This window comes from Chamaea fasciata, unplaced genomic scaffold (assembly GCF_029207755.1).
Source record: "Chamaea fasciata isolate MVZ Bird 193981 ecotype frontalis unplaced genomic scaffold, bChaFas1.0.hap1 SCAF_20, whole genome shotgun sequence".
In the NCBI taxonomy this organism is placed as follows: domain Eukaryota; kingdom Metazoa; phylum Chordata; class Aves; order Passeriformes; family Sylviidae; genus Chamaea; species Chamaea fasciata.
This window is the reverse complement of record NW_027094105.1, coordinates 6,128,139-6,146,680: the sequence shown is the minus strand read 5'-3', so window position 1 is coordinate 6,146,680 and position 18,542 is coordinate 6,128,139. Positions and strand designations below refer to the sequence as shown.

At 47.3% G+C, this 18,542-nt stretch overlaps 3 protein-coding genes across 4 annotated transcripts; 2 read left to right on the top strand and 1 right to left on the bottom strand.

The window, feature by feature from the left end:
• Positions 1-76: 76 nt before the first annotated feature.
• Positions 77-4,159, top strand: CUNH9orf78 (chromosome unknown C9orf78 homolog). The gene is made up of 9 exons (XM_066201511.1): positions 77-238; positions 914-973; positions 1,241-1,292; positions 1,492-1,562; positions 1,796-1,873; positions 1,969-2,166; positions 2,623-2,759; positions 3,379-3,477; positions 3,833-4,159. The coding sequence occupies exons 1-9, from the start codon at positions 156-158 to the stop codon at positions 3,922-3,924; spliced, it is 870 nt and encodes a 289-aa protein (XP_066057608.1). The 5' UTR covers positions 77-155; the 3' UTR covers positions 3,925-4,159.
• A 972-nt stretch (positions 4,160-5,131) lies between these two features.
• On the top strand, positions 5,132-9,934 carry LOC136299667 (torsin-1A-like). The gene is made up of 5 exons (XM_066201490.1): positions 5,132-5,357; positions 5,563-5,828; positions 7,449-7,624; positions 7,735-7,862; positions 8,565-9,934. Exons 1-5 carry the CDS (start codon positions 5,147-5,149, stop codon positions 8,813-8,815), a joined length of 1,032 nt encoding a protein of 343 aa, XP_066057587.1. The 5' UTR covers positions 5,132-5,146; the 3' UTR covers positions 8,816-9,934.
• A 1,581-nt stretch (positions 9,935-11,515) lies between these two features.
• Positions 11,516-17,740, bottom strand: TOR1B (torsin family 1 member B). Of its 2 annotated transcripts, none has more exons than XM_066201187.1 (5): positions 17,249-17,740; positions 15,672-15,937; positions 14,542-14,717; positions 13,822-13,949; positions 11,516-13,609 (listed from the first exon to the last, which is right to left on the bottom strand). In XM_066201187.1, exons 1-5 carry the CDS (start codon positions 17,433-17,435, stop codon positions 13,332-13,334), a joined length of 1,035 nt encoding a protein of 344 aa, XP_066057284.1. In that variant the 5' UTR covers positions 17,436-17,740; the 3' UTR covers positions 11,516-13,331. The 2 variants fall into 2 exon arrangements, with proteins under 2 accessions (XP_066057284.1, XP_066057283.1); XM_066201186.1 differs by lacking the exon at positions 17,249-17,740 and adding an exon at positions 16,053-16,252.
• Positions 17,741-18,542: the final 802 nt, after the last annotated feature.

The window sequence follows — 18,542 nt, the reverse complement described above, 5'->3', positions numbered from 1 at the left end:
GCTCCCGGGAGCGCGGCTCTTGCCCGGCCCAGGTGCGGGCAGAGGGGCGGTGCCGCTCGGCGTCGTCGCGGGGTTGTGGCGTCATCGCCGCGGGCCGCGGTGGCGGCAGGGAAGTGGCCGTGCGGCGGCCGTGGCGCGGCGCAGCGGCCGGAGCCATGCCGGGCCAGAAGTCCTTCCGCCGGCGCAGGGAGGACGAGGAAGAGGAGGAGGAGGACGAGCAGCTCGCCGAGGAGGTCAGGTGGGTCGGGCGCCGGCGGGGAACCCGGCCGGGCCCAGCGGGAAGCCAAACCGCGCCCGGTCCTGCGGCGGTCCGGGGTGGGCACGGGACGGGACCCCGGGGGTGCTTTGGTCCAGCAGTGCAGTGTCCGGGCGTCACGGCATCGTGTCGTGTCATATCGTGACGTACCGCTGTGCTGTGAGCGGTGACGTCACGTCACATTGCCGCGTTGAACCATTGCGTGACGTCACAGCGTGCGTCACAGCGTTACAAGAGCCCAGAAGTTACAGATTCCTCTCAGTTTAGAGAGAAACACTTGAGATTTCAATTCACCGTCAACTTTCTTCAGAGTCGCTCATGCTTGGATGTGTTTTGGCTCATCCCTCCCAAATTGGCTTCTTCTTCTTCAAGCCTTTCAGTGTTTGGTGCTGCCTTCTTTAGCTGAGGGAAGGCATCAGAACGGAACAAATCCAGCAGGTGTCTTGTTTTTAGGGTTTTTTTCTAATTGCTCAAATGTGTGGAATTGCTTAAATAAATAGAAAATACCTATTTAACTGGAAACCTGAAAAGTGGATGCTGATATGCAGAGGTTTAGGGCAAAGTTGAATAGAAAATTCTATGTTAACTGCAGAAAATAAAATGATTTAATTAAAACCAAAGCATCAAGTACTAAGTCAGATGTATTCTTCTCTTTAGGTTAAAACTTGAGGAAGCCAAAGAAGTTCAGAGCCTCAGAAAGCGGCCCAATGGGGTGAGGTAAGGGATGTGGCACTGAGGAGGGGAAATTGTGTTCTGTCCAGGGGTGTGATGTGACAGTCAGTTTCTCTCTTGTCATCTGCCTCCTTCCAGTACAAACTGTTATGTCACACACTGCCAAAATTATGTTCCTGGCAGAGGAGTTTCTAGGTTCAAGCCTGAGGATGGAAGAGACAGGGAGACTTAGAGAAGCATAAAGCAATGCAGTATTGTTGGTACTGTGTTTCCTTTTGCTGAATTTTATCTTCTTTCTTTCTGCCTGACCAGTGCTGTAGCGCTGCTGGTGGGAGAGAAGTTGCAGGAAGAAGCCACACTTGTGGTAAGTGCTGGACAATTCCATCACCTCGGGGCTCAGATGTGGTGGTGTGAGAACACTGTGACTGTGTGAGTCCAGCCTGGGGCAGGACTGGTGTCACAGCTCAATTCCTAAATGTTTCCTGTGGTTTTATCCAGATTTTGAAGACTGGCATTAAACCAGAGAGGAGTTTCAGGGATTTTTCTTATTTCTTGTTTCACAGGATGACCCATTTAAGATAAAATCTGGGGGAATGGTGGACATGAAGAAGCTGAAAGAAAGAGGCAAGGACAGGTAAGTGGATGTGAGCTCTGAAAATCTCTTCCTGGACTAGTATTTAATGACAACTGGTAATTAATTAGAGGTTGTGTCACTTTGAAGAGTTTCATATAATGCAGTCTGGCCAGTTCCTTTTGCTCTAACTTGTTAAATTACTTCTAAAAACCCCACCACACTCTCCTGAAAAAACCAAACAGCCAACAAAAAAACCCCCATCAAAACCTGTAAACATTGTGATTTCCACTTAGGATTAATGAAGAGGAAGATCTGAACTTGGGAACTTCCTTCTCCGCAGAAACCAACAGGCGGGACGAAGATGCTGACATGTGAGTCCAGATGTCAGGATAGGGATGCAGCTGTGCTGCAGAACAGAGTACAGGAACAGAATTAAATGCCCCCTCCCTTGTGTGCTGCTGTGTAGGATGAAGTACATTGAGACTGAGCTGAAGAAGAGAAAGGGAATTGTGGAGAACGAGGAGCAGAAGGTGAAGCTTAAGAATGCTGAGGACTCCCTGTATGAGCTGCCAGAGAACATCCGTGTCTCCTCTGCCAAGAAGACTGAGGAGATGTTGTCCAACCAGATGCTGAGCGGCATTCCTGAAGTGGACTTGGGAATCGAGTATGTGTTTCACAGATCTGTGGGTGCTGGATTGACAGGATGAGCAGCTGTTGGCTGGCAGAGCAGTGCTGTGCCTGGATTACACATCCCCTGTTTGGAATAGGGTGGGATTGAGCCTTCTTCTGGATTGGTGTGGTAATTAGCACAGTACATCCTGCACAGCCCCAGGGCTCAGTGCAGCTCCATCCTGTGACTTCTGGGAAAAGGCTCTTCTGTGACCTGACCCCGGCAGCTTTCCGCAGGACCCTTTTGTGTCCTGCACTGAAAGGATATATAAAGACAGGAGCTTCCTTTTTACCTTTGAAACACAGTGTCTGTTTCTATAGCACTGCCTCCTCTCTCAAAAACTGCCTGAGATGCCACATCAGTGCTATTACTGTCCTCCAGATCCATACACTTAGCACTTCTATGCCTGCTACCTTTTCTAACTATGATTAATTTTTATTTTTCTTCTAGTGCAAAAATAAAAAACATCATCTCGACTGAAGAGGCCAAGGCCAAACTGCTGGCAGAGCAGCAGAACAAAAAGAAAGACAGCGAAACCTCCTTTGTTCCCACCAACATGGCTGTTAATTATGTCCAGCACAACAGATGTAAGTCTTGAGTGTCTCTCCTTACCCAGCTGGGACAGAGAAATTAGTGCATGTATCAGCATGTCCGATTGCTTTTCCTGGGGTGCTCAGACAGACCCTATCTGGCCTGGTCATTTTCTTCTGCCCATCAGCAAGGAGAGGAGATGTATTTCTTATGACTGGGCTTTCTGAACTCCCAGCTGACACTGCCTCTTAAATTTCAAGATGTTATCTTTAGGTTGTGCCTTGCATGCTAGAAATCATGGTGTATGATGGAGAGGGTCCAGTTTGTAGGCTGCCAGAGCAGACAGGTGGCCAAGCAAACAGGACAGGAGACAGGAATTAATTTCTGTGTGATCCTCTGATGCTGCAGATCTAAAGGAAAAAGAGCCTCAGGGGTGATGGGAATTGGGTTGGTGTATTCTGATGGAAGAGTGTTTAGGCCACTTGAAATAGTGCTGTTGAAATTTGCTCTGCCCCATCTTGCCTAATTAGCCATAGAAACCAATTCCAAGAAGGGTGGTTCTGAGTTTCTGTTGTTTCTGGTAAAGATCACTTATAGCAAGGGCCATAGAAATTTATCCATCTGTGTAAGAGTGCTCCAGATAATATTCCTTATCTGATGTTTTCCTTCCTGCAGTTTATCATGAGGAGCTGAATGCGCCAGTGCGAAGGAACAAGGAGGAGCCGAAGCCCCGTCCGCTGAGAGTGGGGGACACGGAGCGGCCAGAACCTGAGCGTAAGTTCCAAGTCTGAATGGTTGTAAGGAGACACTTGACACTCTTCAGGGGTCTTGTACAGAGGAGTGATCTGGCTCTGCTTGCCTCCTCTGAGTGCCCTGAGGTAGCAGGAGTGGAGCAATCCAGGTCCAGGAGAGCCGCCTGTTGCACCACTAGGTCACACCAGAAACTCTGGATGGAGGATGTCCGTGGAGATGCCCAGGGGCGGAGTGGTGAAGGTCACAACTGAAGTGTTGCCAAAGCTACCTGACGAGGGTTTGGTGGTGAGGGGCTGTCTAAGGGAGGTGGCAGGGTTCAGGAAATGTCTCCTGTGAAAGGACAGGGATATAAAATTTCCTTCTTTTTCTTTTGAAGGGTCTCCTCCAAACCGCAAACGTCCCCTCAATGAAAAAGCCACAGATGATTATCACTATGAGAAGTTCAAGAAGATGAACAGGCGATACTGATGAATGTGGACTGAAGCCTTTGGAGTTGTTCCTGTTTTCCACCAGTAAAGGATTTTGTGTCAGTGACCTGTGATGGATGTTGGGAAGAGTCACTACCTTCAGATGCTGATGTTACCTACGAAGCTTTTCCTGTGTGATCTTGTAGTGAATCAGTTTGCAGGTGATTGTGAACACTTTGGTTGGTGTAACTTTGTATATAATTATGTTCTTATAAATGAAGTTTTATAATGGAAAATGAGCTTTCATGGTTGGCATTTTTTTTTAGTGAGAAAACAAATTGGCTTTTATAGATTTTTCTTTTCACCATCTTAATACTAAAAGAAAGATATTCTTTAAAAGCAGTAATGCTCTTTGCTTTGTAAATGTAAAGCTTTTAGGAGCTTGTCTTCTTGTCCAACATGTCTTCCCCAGAAGTGCAGTGTGGGTACTTGTAGTGAAGATTTGGAACTTGAAAATAGTAAAAGTTTTTTAAGTTATTGTAGAATTTTTTCTTCTGGAATTTATGCTGATGGGTTTTTCCTGGTTTGTGGGTTTTGGTGCTGCTGATGGCCAGGTTGTCCCATCACTCAGAAGTGGCAACTCCAGAGTGGGGAGGGATAATCTCAAATTTCACTTTTTTCTCAGAAAAGGGGAAGAATTTCTGTGCCAGGCCAGGGGCAGGTTTACCCTTGAGCTTGTGCCCTGTGCAGGTCAGTGGAAGATCCCTTGAATAGGCAGCCTTAAGCTAAGACAGAGGAGATTTAGATTAGATATTAAGAAACGAAATTTTCACCGTTCGGGTGGTCGTGCTTTGGAATAGGCTACATAGGGAGATGGGGGAGCACCATTCATGGAGGTGTTAAAATGAGGCCTCAGGATGTCGCACTGGGTGGTGTGGGTTTCAGTGGTTTAGGGGTTACAGTGGCAGTGCTGGATGGACGGTTGGACACGATGATGCTAAAGGTCTCTTCTAACCATGACGATTCTTTGATTCCTCTATTCTAACACCCGGCGACACGGCCACAGAATGTTCTGTTCACTAACTCGGCTGCGCGAGGCCGACAGCGGCGACTGCCCGGCCAAAGATGGCGGCGGCCCCTCAGCGCCGGCCCCGCCCCTTCCCGCCCAAACATGGCGGCCGCCCCTCAGCGCCGGCCCCGCCTCTCCCCGCACCCGTGATGGCGGCGGCGGAAGCGGCGCCGAGGGGCGGAAGCGGCGGCCGGGCGGCTGGGCCGGGCGGGCGATGAAGCTGCGGCGGGGCGCGCTGCGGGCGGCCCTGGCGTTGGTGCTGCTGCCGCTCCTAACGCCGGCCGGCGCCGTGGAGCCCATCAGCTTGGGACTCGCCATCGCGGGCGCCGCTGCCTCGGCCCTCACCGGCTTCATCTCCTACCCGCGGCTCTACTGCTACTTCAGGGAGTGCTGCCTGCACCGCCACGACAGGCGCGCCGCCGCCGGTGCGGGGCCGGGAGGGGCTGAGGGGAGGTGGCGGGAGGGCGGCGGGGCAGCGGCGGCGCCGGGAGCCGGGCAGAGCCCGCGGGGCCTTCCCGGGGGCCGCCGCTCCTGCCCGGCCCTTTGGCCCCTGCCCGGGGCCGGCGGCCGCCACCGCGGGCGGGGTGACCCGCCGCTCCCCGCCGCTGACAGTCTGGTCTCTCCACGCAGCTCTGCAGGAGAATTTGGACAAGAAGCTGTTCGGACAGCACTTGGTGAGCAAGGTGGTTGTCAAAGCCGTCAGGGGCTTCTTGAACAATACCAACGCCAAAAAGCCTCTCGCGCTTTCCTTGCACGGGTGGACTGGAACAGGCAAAAATTTTGTCAGTAAGATCGTCGCCGAAAGCATTTATAAAAAAGGTCTGCAGAGTAAATATGTCCATCAGTTCGTGGCAACTTTACACTTTCCTCACGCTCACAGCATCAGTCTCTACAAGGTAAGAATGAGCTGTGCCGCAGTGAGTTATAAATGTCGTGGCATGGTCAATACATCAGACCTAGATGTTACTGTATGCAGTAATATGTATGCTGTGCTAGTTTTGGGATCTTCTACAGAAGTGTGTAGATCCTAACATCCATCAGGATTGGTTTTCCCGTGAATGTGAAGGGGTTTTTGCCTGTGTTTTGAGCCTCTCTTTAGGTTAGAGTGATATGGTTTAATTTTTATTTTGCACTTTGCTTAGAGGTGGGACTGACTTAAGGATAAACACGATTTCTGGTTAGGTGATGTGTTGGTGGGCACTGCAAAAAAACAAATAGTTCATGACTCTGGAAAGAACCTGGTGACCTCCAGGTTTGCCAAGCACCAGGGCAAGCTTACACTGGCTCTCTGAGGCATTATTGTCTCTTCTACTGCACACTGAGCAGGTTATTTAGTTTTCTGTGGATGCATTTCCAAGCTGTAAAGCAAATTCACAAAATGCTCTCCTGTCAGAAAGGTAGGGGTAGATGTATTTGGAATTGTGTCAGTTCTGTAGGCAGGGAGATACCATAGAGCAGTAGCTCAGATGTGTTTTATTTTTTTTCTTTTTTTGTTCTAACTTTGTTCACTGCGCAGTTTAAATGAATACCACTCTCTTGTAGTACTGCATGTTGATACTCAGTTTGTATGTGTTAAAAATGGGAACAGGATGGTCTACAAACCTGATTTCTAAATGGAGGAAATAAATAACTTCCTGTTTTACAACTTATCTCCCCCCTTCTTTAACTGAGCCATTTTGAAATAAAGTGATGCTTTTCTGCATTTGTTTTGAGGTGAATGGCTACACTTGGGAATTTTGCTGCCCAAGGCAGTAGGAGGAAGTATTGCTGCTTATCCCCAGTACACCTGCATTTCAGGGACTGAGTAGAATAAATAAAGTAGTGATGAATCACTGAAAATAGTCAGAACAGTTATTTCTCATTCATCTGTCAGCACATCAACCCTTTTTCCCCCAGTTAATGCATTATTGATCTTGAATGTAATAATCAAGATGAAAATGCAATGCTTAAGTGAGAGACTCTTTCAATGCAAAAAAGCTTTAGCCTTTCTGTACACCAGTGTGTTAAGGAGGACTTGTAATTGTCTTCATTTAACTTCTGATTAAAACACAGAGAGTCAAATTTTGTTTCTGCTTCTGCCAGTGACTGCAGGTGCAATTTCTCACTGCTGCTAGGCAGCAAATTTAATATTGCTTACTTTAAACCTGCTTAGACCACAGTGCTGCCAAAGTCATCCTCTGGCTTGTCAGAGCTTGGCTTTGTGTGGCTGTTCCTCGGTGGGACCCCTTTTTGTCCTACTGTGCACTTTCATTTTTGCTTTTATAGGAATATTTGGGGAATTTCTCCTTCTCCTATCCTGTCTCTTGATGTCTTAGAGTTTTTCAGAACCAGCACGAGATTTTGTTGAGGTTCAATTTACACCTTGTAACCATGTTTTAGTCAAGAAGCCAAAGCTATTAAAATGACACCACTGAAACAACACCTTCAGGACAAGGTTCCATGAACAGAAAGTGCTATTTTTTTCTGTTCTTTGCAACACAAACTCTTTCAGCATCTTTCACTCTTCTGGCACTCAGGACCAGTTGCAGTCGTGGATTCGGGGAAACGTGAGCGTCTGTCCCCGGTCACTCTTTATATTCGATGAAATGGATAAAATGCACGCAGGACTCATTGACTCCATCAAACCTTTCCTGGACTACTATGAGCTGCTGGATGGGGTGTCCTACAGGCAAGCCATCTTCATCTTCCTCAGGTAAACTGTGGTTTCTCTGGGTTGCTGTTGTGTACACTCCATGCTTTTACTTCATAACTTCAACATTTAAAACTACCCCCAGCTACAATCTCTGTTTTCTCTTTACTTAGCAATGCAGGAGCTGAAAAGATAACAGAGGTAGCACTAGATTTCTGGAGAAATGGGAGGACAAGGGAGGATATCCAGCTCACAGATATCCAAAATGCACTCTCTGTGTCTGTCTTCAACAACAAAAATAGTGAGTAAAACTGGGAATGCTTTTGAGGTGGTAAAGGTTACACAAAGGGAGTGGGCTGCATTTAGCTGCACTTTTACAAGCTATGGTTTCTTCTTGATATGGCCTCCAGTTCTTGGCTTGTGAAGAGCAGAAATGCAGTTTTGGGGCCTGCAGTTGGCTCCCAGGATGAGTGAAGATTAAGGAGCTCAGTGTTCACCTTGGCCACCACCCTGTTTGCTGCCTGTTGGACTGCATGTTTTGGGGGAACTGCGTCATAGGTTTCCTCACACAGGACTTCTGATGAAAAGGGGTTTTAACATAATTATGTCCTAAATTTAGTACTGGAAGTAAATTCACTGTGTTTCTTAAAAAGTTTAGATACAAGCTCCAAAAAAGGGAATAAGAAAACTGGTCTGGGAGAGCTGATAAGAGAGAGGAAATCTGTCCCTCTCTAGGTGAGAGAGGGAAAGGTATGAGACCAGCACCTGGAGAGCAAGGCTCAAGCACAGCCAAAATTCATTCATTCAGCCTAAAGGACCACATTTATGTGTGTGTCCAAACTTCTGTGCTCAAAGTAACATCAGAAGGAGCTTGTATTGACTTGTACATTACAGTGCCCTAAAACCCCAGGTGAATTCTTAGCTGTGGTCTGCCCCTTGCTCCCATTCAACCCGTGGTGGTGTTTAACTAGAGAAATACTAACAAACCTCTTTCCCTTGGCAGGTGGATTTTGGCACAGCACCTTGATTGACAGAAACCTCATTGACTACTTCATTCCTTTCCTGCCTCTGGAGTACAAACACGTGAAAATGTGTGTCCGGGTTGAGATTGAGTCCCGTGGCTACACTGTGGATGAAGACATTGTGAGCAGGATAGCTGACGAGATGACTTATTTTCCCAGAGAGGAGAGAATCTATTCAGATAAAGGATGTAAAACTGTGGATGCAAAGCTGGATTATTATTATGACTTCTAATGCTTTGTTTGCTACAACCTGCAAAGAAGCAAAATTTAATTTAATCACAAAGTGGGGGACCTGAGACATTTCATTTTTAAGTACTTTTTAAAGAAAGGAACACTATTTTTTAACTGGTGTGTAAATAAGCAGCAGTGCCTCTGCATTTCTGTCACCAGTCACGGCTCCCGAGTGCTTCAGCCTTGTGCTGTGAAGGTAAGAAGGAACTGCTTTGGGAATTCCTGGATCTGGGAGGGCTCAAGACTCCTTGAATCATGTGTTGATCATCAGAACCCTTTGGCAGACTCTTGACAGGTATAGAAGGACTGACACTATGATGTAAATTTAATTTGATTTTGCTCTGATGTGGATGATCTCTAGACAATATTGAGAATTTTAATCAAAGTTCTTGTGTCTCTGAAAGCCTTCATTGGTCCTGTGTGGGAATATGCATTAAAAATAGAACATATGTCTTTTTGCCTTCAACAGCTTGGGCCCAGTAAAGTTAAGGGGGGATTCTGGAATTAAAAAATCTGGGCTCTTCTATCCAACATCATACAGTGCCATTGTCTTTTTCAAAACTGAGGTATAATTTAGTCTCCTGTGTGTCAAACCAAGAATATAAAACTCTTTGTTGTAAATAGTGTTCAGAGAGCAGACTTAATATTACAAGAGAGTGTGTTAAAATCCTTAAATGCCACACTGGTGTACTCAGTTCCTATTTTAGGTTGGTTTTTATGTATGAAGTTGCCCACAGCAGGCTCTCCCAGGAATGATCTCAGGAGGGAGAACTGTGCTCTGGGAGTGGTGAGTCAGCTTCATGGAAAGGCTGCAACGTCATGGGAAATGTGTATAGATTATATTTTACACCAAGGAAACTGAAAAGAGGCTTCTCTTCTTCACTTACATGTTGAATTCAGGGGTCAACTTGCAGGGGTTTCCCTTTTTTATCTTCTCACCATACTGTGTGTGCCTGTGAGGCAGATCTAAAGATCATTTGAAAAAAAAAAAAAAACACCATAAAATGTGTCCACTGAAGTTACTGTGAAGAGTGTCAGACTTATTCCTGAATCTGAGCACTGCAAAGTCTATTTTCATTCCAGTTGCTGTTCAAAATAAACTTTTCACATCAGAAATGTATTTCTTAGCTACCTTCTGGTGTTCTTTGCATTCAGTGATTCAATATTAATTTTGCACGAGTTTACTCCATGTTGAGGAAGAGCACACTGCATTCCTGGCTGTTCAGGCTGTGCTGGAGTACAGGTATCTCCCTTCTGCAGTTCAAAGGGCAGAGATAGGAGGAGATGTGACACTTTGCTATCTGGTGAAACAAATGAAGTGTGGAGTGGAAACTGCACTTCTGGACTGTTTATACTAATTACAGTTGTATGGTTTGTGAAGAGGCAGACTTCCTAGAGGCATGTGTGCTCAATAAGGATGAACTTGTCTTGTAGAGACCACTTAAAGCCCTGCTGCTCATCCCCTCCTCCCACTGTGGTAGCACTGCCTGAACACTGCAGGCTCTGTTTGAAGCCACCCACGTTTCCAGTGGCAGCATCTTGGAGCTTTCTCTGCAGGGGGGGAAAAAAAGGCCACTGAGGCTCCAACTGCACTTGCTTTGAAGGTGTGTGATATGCAAATTATCAATCCTACTATTTGTCAGCAAATGAGTGCTTTGGACTCGGGTATTTATCTGTTTCTTTGACTGCCTGATGATAGCAAATAACTGGCTAATGGGAAAAAGCAGATTTAATGATGATAAACAGTGTGGTACAAAGAGACTCAGTACAACCAAGCTGCCTTGTGGCTCTTCCAGAACTATCTTAGTTCCGCTTGGTGTGCCAGTGCAGCATCAATACCAGCACTTGATATACATTGGTAGCCAGTATTTCATTGTATCACGGCCCTGAATGACCCAGCGTAGATGGAAGCTTTCTCTGGAGAGCAGGAATGATGCAGAAAGGGTGGAGACTGCCTCCGTGTAACCTCCCTTCTGTTCTGCAGACCTGGCCAGGAGCAGCTCCATCTGGGTAAGACACAGCTGTGCCTGCAATCACTCCCAGGTTTGATCCTTCTGATCCTGTTGTTACTCCTCCCCGTATGGTTTCAGAGCTAAGGTCCTCACTCTTTCTTGCCGTGACTGGGTAACTTTGGCCATTATTCTATTTAGTAGGCATTTAAGACTGGATCAGACAACTTAAAGGAAACTGTCATGGGGGAAAGGCCTGCTACCCAGAGAAACAGTCCATTGGCCAGGTGAGAGGAGCTGAGCTGTCCCAAGAGTGAATTCTGTTCTTACCAGGGTCCAGGACAAGCAGCTGCTATTTAGTTCAACTTGCTGCAGGGAGTGTTCTGAGATCTCACCCTGTGCTCATAAAATCAGAGGCCATGGTTTAAATCTGCTGGAAAAGGAAGTGCTGCTGTCCTGGCAGCCAGAGGCAGCCTGGCCTAGAGCCTGGTGTGCCCAGGGAGGGACAAGCAGCTGAACTGCCCCAGGAGTGGTAAAGTCCAAGTGAACAGCAGAGCCTGTGATTCCCAGGCAGCTCCCTGACATTTCCTGGTGCATCCTTAGAACACAACAGGTTCACAACTGACCCTTCAGTGAGGTGTGAGCTGCCCCACACTTTCAAAGGAAGCGTAACAAAAGCATGCAGTGAAGCTGGTTGCAAACTGCATAAACAGTACTTTCCTATATCTGAAAATGATTAACTAAAGAGAGAAGAAGTAACTTAGGTTTTATTGCAATTGCAGTACGGTAGTATTTAGTGTTTTGAAATAGCACAAGTATTTTCTTTTTGGAGTAAGTGAAACTGGATGCAGCATATACAGCTATGAATAAATCAGTTAGTAGGCAAAACATCACACTGAAAAGTGACAGTCCAATGTCCCAAGGTTAATGGCTTGCTAGTGTTTGGCTCTGGAGATTGCATCACTGTGAACAATTTGCCAACGTTTGACAAACACCAGTGGGGCTGTAAAAGGCAATCAACACTTTTAATTTAGAGCTTAACATGAGCGCTAAACTCTCTGTTGTAATTTGAATTAACATAATTGTAATGAGACCTATAATTTAGCATCACCTCTTCAAGGAAGCTTAAGAACAAATGAGGGAAGAGGTGATGCAGCACAGGAACAGCCCCATCTCTTGCACCAATTTAAAACCACAGTACAATCAACAAAGTGAAAGGCACTTCTGTCTTGCATTACAACATTCAATACACAAGTGATGGGAGACTAAGAGTTAAAGCTTGCAACAGCATTTAAAACCCAGCCTCCCCACTGGGTGAAGGTTAAATTGATCTTTCCCAGCTTAACTCATCACTCACCCTTTCACACATGCATTCTTTAATGTTAAAAGCTACTAGAAAACATACCTAACTAGTGAGGTATACATTGTTACTGTTGCTTACACTTCAGCATAAAAATACACTATTAAAAATAATTTCTTCCATTCAAGTGTCTTCCAAGCAAGGTGAGAGTAGCATTATCCACACCTTGACCATTAGGAGCAGCAGGGAGGGACTACTAAAGACCTTAGAGACTTCAGGCCCAGGAGCCCACACACAGATTAACCTGACAAACCGCAACAGTCAAATTCTCATGAGAGATTCTTCTGCTTAAGTACAGAAGACTGGCCTAGTATGTTGTAACAGATCTCTCAGATGGGTCCCTCAGTTCAGGAAGACCTGGAGTCACAAATTTACTTAAGTCCCTTTAAAGAATACTTTAAACAATTTATTTTTCCCCACACAAACACAGGGCAAGCTCTTACCTCCTCTTCCCCTGCCCTCTCTCTATTATTTACTAACAAACAGATTTCCAGGAGCTCATAATGACTTCCCATATTACTGTACTAGGAGATTTAGGATGATGCCCAACTGAAGCACAGGAAGATTTCTACCCCATCATCCTCTTAGTACAATGCACCAAGGAGTTCACCCTTGCAGATATGATCATAGTTCAGAATACAGCATACATCCCTCCATTCCACTGTGAATGTAAACAGGATCACGTACATGGAAGGGAGTACGACTATCTGGACAAATTCCTCTGTTTTCCTTTGTTCCAATCTAGTTTATGTGGAAAGAAGAATTAAATATTTAATAAACCCAGCACTCTGGAAGAATAAAGGAGAGGATAAATCCAGTGCTGTGTGTCTAGAAATTCTGTGTCTAGAAATCCTCTACAGACTAAAAGAGAACTAAAGGGGGCAACACTGGGATACCAGCCAGTTCAGAGATGAACAGCACTAAAAAGCTAGGCTGGATGGGACTATGAGTGACCTGATTCAGTGGAAAGTGTCCCTGCCTATGGCAGAGGATAGCACTGGATGATCTCTAAGTCCCAATTCTATGTTAAGTTAAAAAAAAAAAAAAAAAAAAAAAAAAAACAACCCAAAACCAAATATACAAGCTACAAAGCCCATATAGCTCACTCTGGTATTTTCACCATACTCCCTGCAACAGTAAAAAAGTGTAAGTGCAAATACACAGATTTCCAAAAGCTCTGAAAGTGCTTTGGAGACTCAAAGTAGAAATCAACCCCTGGCTTTCATATCTCTCATCACAAAGTCTTCGTGAATATCCAACTTGGCCTGGACAGTCTTGCAGCCTTTGTCAGAGTAGATCTTCTGCTCCTTGGGGAAGTAAGTCATCTCATCAGCCACTGCTTGAACAATCTCCTCATCCACAGCATAGCCACGGGCTGTCATTTCGGCCCTGACACACATCTTCACGTGCCTCTGCTCCAGGGGCAGGAAAGGGACAAAGTAGTCAATAAGGTTCCTGTCAATGATGCTGCTGTGCCACAGCCCACCTGGATAAATTGGGGGAGAGAAAAAAAAATCATAAAAAGGAGTTTCTCTACACCTGGATAAATTGGGGGAGAGAAAAAAAAAATCATAAAAAGGAGTTTCTCTAAACTTGATCCTGCATATGACAGGATCCACACACCAGGCTGAATTCACAGAGCAGTTTGTCTCAGCCACTGAGGAATGAATTTCCCATTTTAGGGGCAAAGTGACTTACTATTCTTGTTGTTGAAGACTCCTACAGAGAGCAAGGGCTCCAGGTCTTTCAGCTGAATATCTTCCCTGCGCTTTCCACTTGACCAGAAGTCAAAAGCTGCTTTGTTAATTAAATCACCACCTGCATTGCTGATCATAAAAAGAAAAATGTACAGTGGTGAAATACAGACACAACTGAACCAAACTTTTTTTTGCAGCTAGTTACACATACTGCTGATGTCCTTGATATCAAACAAATAATCAAAAAGAGTCCTGTAAGCCAAAATTTAGGGAACATCTCCAGTTCTTTAAGCAGCCCCCAGCCAGCAGCCAAGCACCTACACAGCCACTTGCTTACTCCCTCCTACCTCAGTGGGATGGAAAGAGTAAACAGGAACAAAAGTAAACAGCACCAAAACAGCTGCTTTGAAGATATTTAACTCCATGCCAGCAGGGTCCAGTACTTGGTAGACCCATCCCAAAATGGGAACTCTCTTATGTCCTCTGCTCTGGGCCAGTTCCACGAGCTCAGCATGCTGCAGTGGCCATGCACAGCATCAAACCTGCTCCACTACAGCCACAGGCATGAGCTCAGAGTTCTCCCCACTGTCTTTGCACAGAGAATCTTCCCTCCAGCTTTTTTTTATTTTTGCTGTTCTTTGAATGAATTCCCCAAGAAACATCATGATCATCATAAATAAATATTCAGTATCTCAAAATGACAGAAATTGGTGCCACAGACCTGAGGAAGATGAAGATGGCTTTTCTGTAGGACACCCCATCAACCTCCTCGTAATAGTCTAAGAAGGGTTTGATGGCATCAATGACACCTGGATGCATTTTGTCCATCTCATCAAAAATGAAGACAGAGGAAGGACAGGCACTGACATTGCCTCGAATCCAGTTCTGCAGCTGTTCCTGGAACAAGAGGTTGAAAGCCACTGAAAAACAAGGTCTTTACTGGATGTACTGCAAGATTCTTCTATGTGACAGATTCTGGGGACACACTGTCAAATCTCAGTATCCCACACTCACTGGATGGTGAATGAAAGAGGCAAAAAACAAGAAAATGGAATCACCCAACACATGCAGACCAATGTCCAGCGAGAGCTAGACCAACAATCACCCTGCAAACCAATGTCCTACCCATTTTTTCCTTCTTCAACCCCCATTTCTATGGCTGAGCATGCCAGCACGTGGTATGGAATATCCTTTTGGCCAACAAGGGTCAGCTGTCCAGGCTGTGCCCCTTCCTCAACTCTTGCCCACCCCAGCCTGCTCGATATTAGTGTGAAATACCAGCAAGCTTTGAAGCTGTGCAAGCACTATTGCAACAGCCAAAACACCACTGTGTTCTCAACGTAATTAACAGTGTTTCAGCCATAAATGCAAAACACGGCCCCGCGGGGGCCGTGGAGAAGGTTCCTTCCATCCCGGACAGCCAGGATAATGCAGCTGGAACAAAAAACTACTTGCAGGCAGGACGGGAATCAGCAGATGGCATCAGTGAGAGGGCAGCGCTAGGAAATGGAAACTATCTCCGCTTTGATTTCACATCTTTTTGGTGCCTTTTACTTTATGCATGAACTTCCCCTTCCGTTTCTAGTAAGCATCAACTTTGGAATACCCAGCTGCACACCTCCAACTGTCAGGAACACGAATCAGAATATTCTGAGTTTGAAGGGACCCAGAAGGATCATCGAGTCCAATTTTTAAGTGAATAGCCCATACAGCGATCGAACTCACAACCTTGGCACTATCAGCATCATGCTCCGATCAACCGGGCTCATCCCAGTGGGAACGTGCGGGAGATGTACAGGGGTTCAGGGACCGACTGGGGGGGTAACCGGGCCACCTCCTGCCCCTCCTCACCTTGTACAGCTTGACCTGGTCGTGGTGGGGGAAGTGCAGGGTGGCCAGGAAGAGATGGACGAACTTGCTGCGCAGGCCGGCGGGGTGGACCTGCTCCGCCAGGATTTGGCTGAGGAAGTTCTTGCCGGTGCCGGCCCAACCGTGCAGCGACAGCATCAGCGGCTTCTTAGGGCTGGGGTTGTTGCTGAAGCCCAGCACCGCCTTCAGCACCACGTCCTTGGCCAGGTGCTGCCCGAAGAGCCTGTTGTCCAGCTGCGCCTTCAGCGCTGCGGGGAGAGGGACAGCTCAGCACGGCCGGTCACCGCGCACGCCCCGGGCCGCGCTGCCCGGTGACCGGCCCGAGCTCGGGGGCAGCCCGGCCGCCGCCCGCCCCCGCCGTACCGCTGGCGTTGAGGCGCTGCCCGGCGCGGGGGCAGCACTCCACGTAGTTGCAGTAGAACCTGGGGTGAGACAGGTAACCGGTGAGCGCCGAGGCCACGCCGATGGCCAAGCCCACGCTGAGCGGCTCCAGCGCCGCCAGCCCCGGCAGCAGCGCCCACAGCAGCGGCACCGACCGCGCCATGGCGGCCCCGAGCGCGCGCGCCGCGCCCCCCGCGCCTGCGCGCCCCCCGCGCGTTCCCGCCCCCTGAGGGGCCGCCGCCGCCGCCATCTTTGCGCCGGGCACAGGGACGGGCAGGGCGGAGATCCCGAATCCCGGGAAGGGGCCGCAGCGCGTCACCTGTTTACCAAATGCACCGGGGAAATTAAACCTTCCAAAACCGGCCTTTTAGTGTTAGCGAGGAAGGCGCTACTTTATTCTGGCCAGGCCGACCAAATTGCAGCCTCCACACAGACACAGTTTTTTCAATCATTTATACTTTTTCAACAAGCATAGAAATTGTTGCTCGTCGGTTCTAAATTACATAATTTTCTTTCATTAGTTACTATTCCACCCTCTACTGGTTAATGATTTCTCACTTTTTATGCTAATTAGTCCGTCTTTTTAGTATCTTTTTCCTCTCGGAGGGACTTCACAATGCAGAAACCGAGTCTTTACTAGTCTCCTACAAAATGGTTTCTACAAAATGTCCTTGTGGTCCGTAATTTCTACATTCCAGGCGTTCAACCTCAACAATAGACGTTTCTGTCTCAGGCTCTGTTCATTGAGGCATATCAGAGTTAGTTTATCAAAATGCAAAGTTGCAGTAGTTTTCCCAAGTTGTGTTCCCTGCCTATGGATTCGTGTCCTTGGCACCACCGGGAAAAGCCTGATCCACCTGCTCGGAACCCCTGCTTTAGATATTTATACACACTGCTGAGGTCTATCAATGGCATTTGCCACCCAGATGGTGCCATAAGCCAGCACAGCCCATTTCTGCCAATATAAACCAAGAAATCAGCAAGGAAACGCTCCGGTACTGCTCGGAGAAGCAGGGTACACAACTTGTGGGATAAGAATTATTAGGTTAGCGCAGGCTCTGCTTCATAGAGGCGCTGCGGGTGGTAACCCATATCTCCCACAGCCGCACCAAAGGAAGCTCTCACCACCCTGGGAAGGAACACCAGCTTGACCCCACCTGCCCTTGCCGCTGCCTTACCTCTGAAGTTCACAGTGCCATTCTTCTTGCAGCACTCCTGGAAGCGGCACTTGAGCCAGGAGTCGGAGGAGAAGAGATGCCAAGCCATGACAGCGCTTCCCGCAACGACTGAAACGCTGAGAGGGTCAAAAGCCGGCGTCAGAGTGGGCGCAAGAACAAAGATTACAGCAGCCTTCAGCAGCTTCATGGTGGGAGCTGCCAGCCAGCCTGGCTCAGCAGGAAAAGAAACCAAAACAGAAACTGCAGAAAAACTTCCTGGAGCGTGGAGCCTGGGGCTGCTGAAGGGGCTGGAAGCCAAGTCTCCTGTAAGCTGGAGGTGTTAATGAGTTAACAGACTTATCACGCTGCTCCAGGAGAACTGAAAGTGTTGTGAACAGAGCATTGCATAGGCAGAGTGAGAGTTTCACTAGAACAATCCCAGCTCTGATGAGAGGAGGACTGGAACCTCTCAGCATCTTAACCAAGGTGCTAATTGGGCTGGTGATTAACGGAGAACATAGAGATGCTTGTTTCGGGCTTAATTGCGAGTGGTTGTGCACACAACATTACACAGCCCGAGGATTTCCGTAGCAGCGCCGGGGGCTCTGCAATTCGCAGTGCTGAACGTGTCAGAAATCTGCTGTATCAAAACCAAGCCCTCGGAAGTAAATGTTTTTGTCCTGACAACTTCACCATCTCCCCACCACCAAATAAAAGTGTGTTTGCAAAGAAGGACAGACAGCGGAGAAGGGTTTGTTTTCTCAGCAGATGCATCTTTATTTCATTTCTCAAAATTTTTAAAAAAGTGAAACGCACTTTTCAGTAATTCCCATTGTGTTTTTAAAATCTCATTGGAAAAACACTGAGCAGCGTTATTTAGTATTTAAAATACCTGCTCAAGGTCTGATGACTGTTTGGGCAAGAGCGCCCGGTGCTGCCGACTGCCGAGCAGCCGGGGAGTGCCGCTGTTCCCTCTTTGAGAGAATCCAGGCATCCTTGACGTGGGCACAGCTTAGACTCTTGGTTCCACATTTCAAGGCTGAAGTGGGTTTCATTCCTGGGTTTGGCCAGGTGTCCTCCAAACCCCGGGGTGGGCTGCCAAGCACCGAAGGAGCTGGGTTTTCCAGGGCTTTCTAGCTGCTGTCTCCACTTGGACACCCAGAGACTGCAGAGAGCCCAGAGGAAGGAACTGGCAGTGGGATATGCAGGATTCCATGTCTCCTGGGCTCTCTCCGAGCTCTCGGGGAGACAAGTAAGTTTTATAAAGGTGGTTTAATACCGCTGAAAATGCTGGGAATTCTCTAGTCACCTCTTT

Excerpts from the sequence above, each read along its gene's own strand:
- CUNH9orf78 (XM_066201511.1), top strand. The coding sequence starts at position 156 with ATGCCGGGCCAGAAGTCCTTCCGCCGGCGCAGGGAGGACGAGGAAGAG. Across the intron at positions 974-1,240 it reads AAGCGGCCCAATGGGGTGAG|TGCTGTAGCGCTGCTGGTGG; the intron begins GTAAGGGATGTG and ends CTGCCTGACCAG. Across the intron at positions 1,293-1,491 it reads AGGAAGAAGCCACACTTGTG|GATGACCCATTTAAGATAAA; the intron begins GTAAGTGCTGGA and ends CTTGTTTCACAG.
- LOC136299667 (XM_066201490.1), top strand. The coding sequence starts at position 5,147 with ATGAAGCTGCGGCGGGGCGCGCTGCGGGCGGCCCTGGCGTTGGTGCTG. Across the intron at positions 7,625-7,734 it reads GCCATCTTCATCTTCCTCAG|CAATGCAGGAGCTGAAAAGA; the intron begins GTAAACTGTGGT and ends CTCTTTACTTAG. Across the intron at positions 7,863-8,564 it reads TGTCTTCAACAACAAAAATA|GTGGATTTTGGCACAGCACC; the intron begins GTGAGTAAAACT and ends TTCCCTTGGCAG.
- TOR1B (XM_066201187.1), bottom strand. The coding sequence starts at position 17,435 with ATGAAGCTGCTGAAGGCTGCTGTAATCTTTGTTCTTGCGCCCACTCTG. Across the intron at positions 13,950-14,541 it reads GCCATCTTCATCTTCCTCAG|CAATGCAGGTGGTGATTTAA; the intron begins GTCTGTGGCACC and ends TTTTATGATCAG. Across the intron at positions 13,610-13,821 it reads AGTCTTCAACAACAAGAATA|GTGGGCTGTGGCACAGCAGC; the intron begins GTAAGTCACTTT and ends CAATTTATCCAG.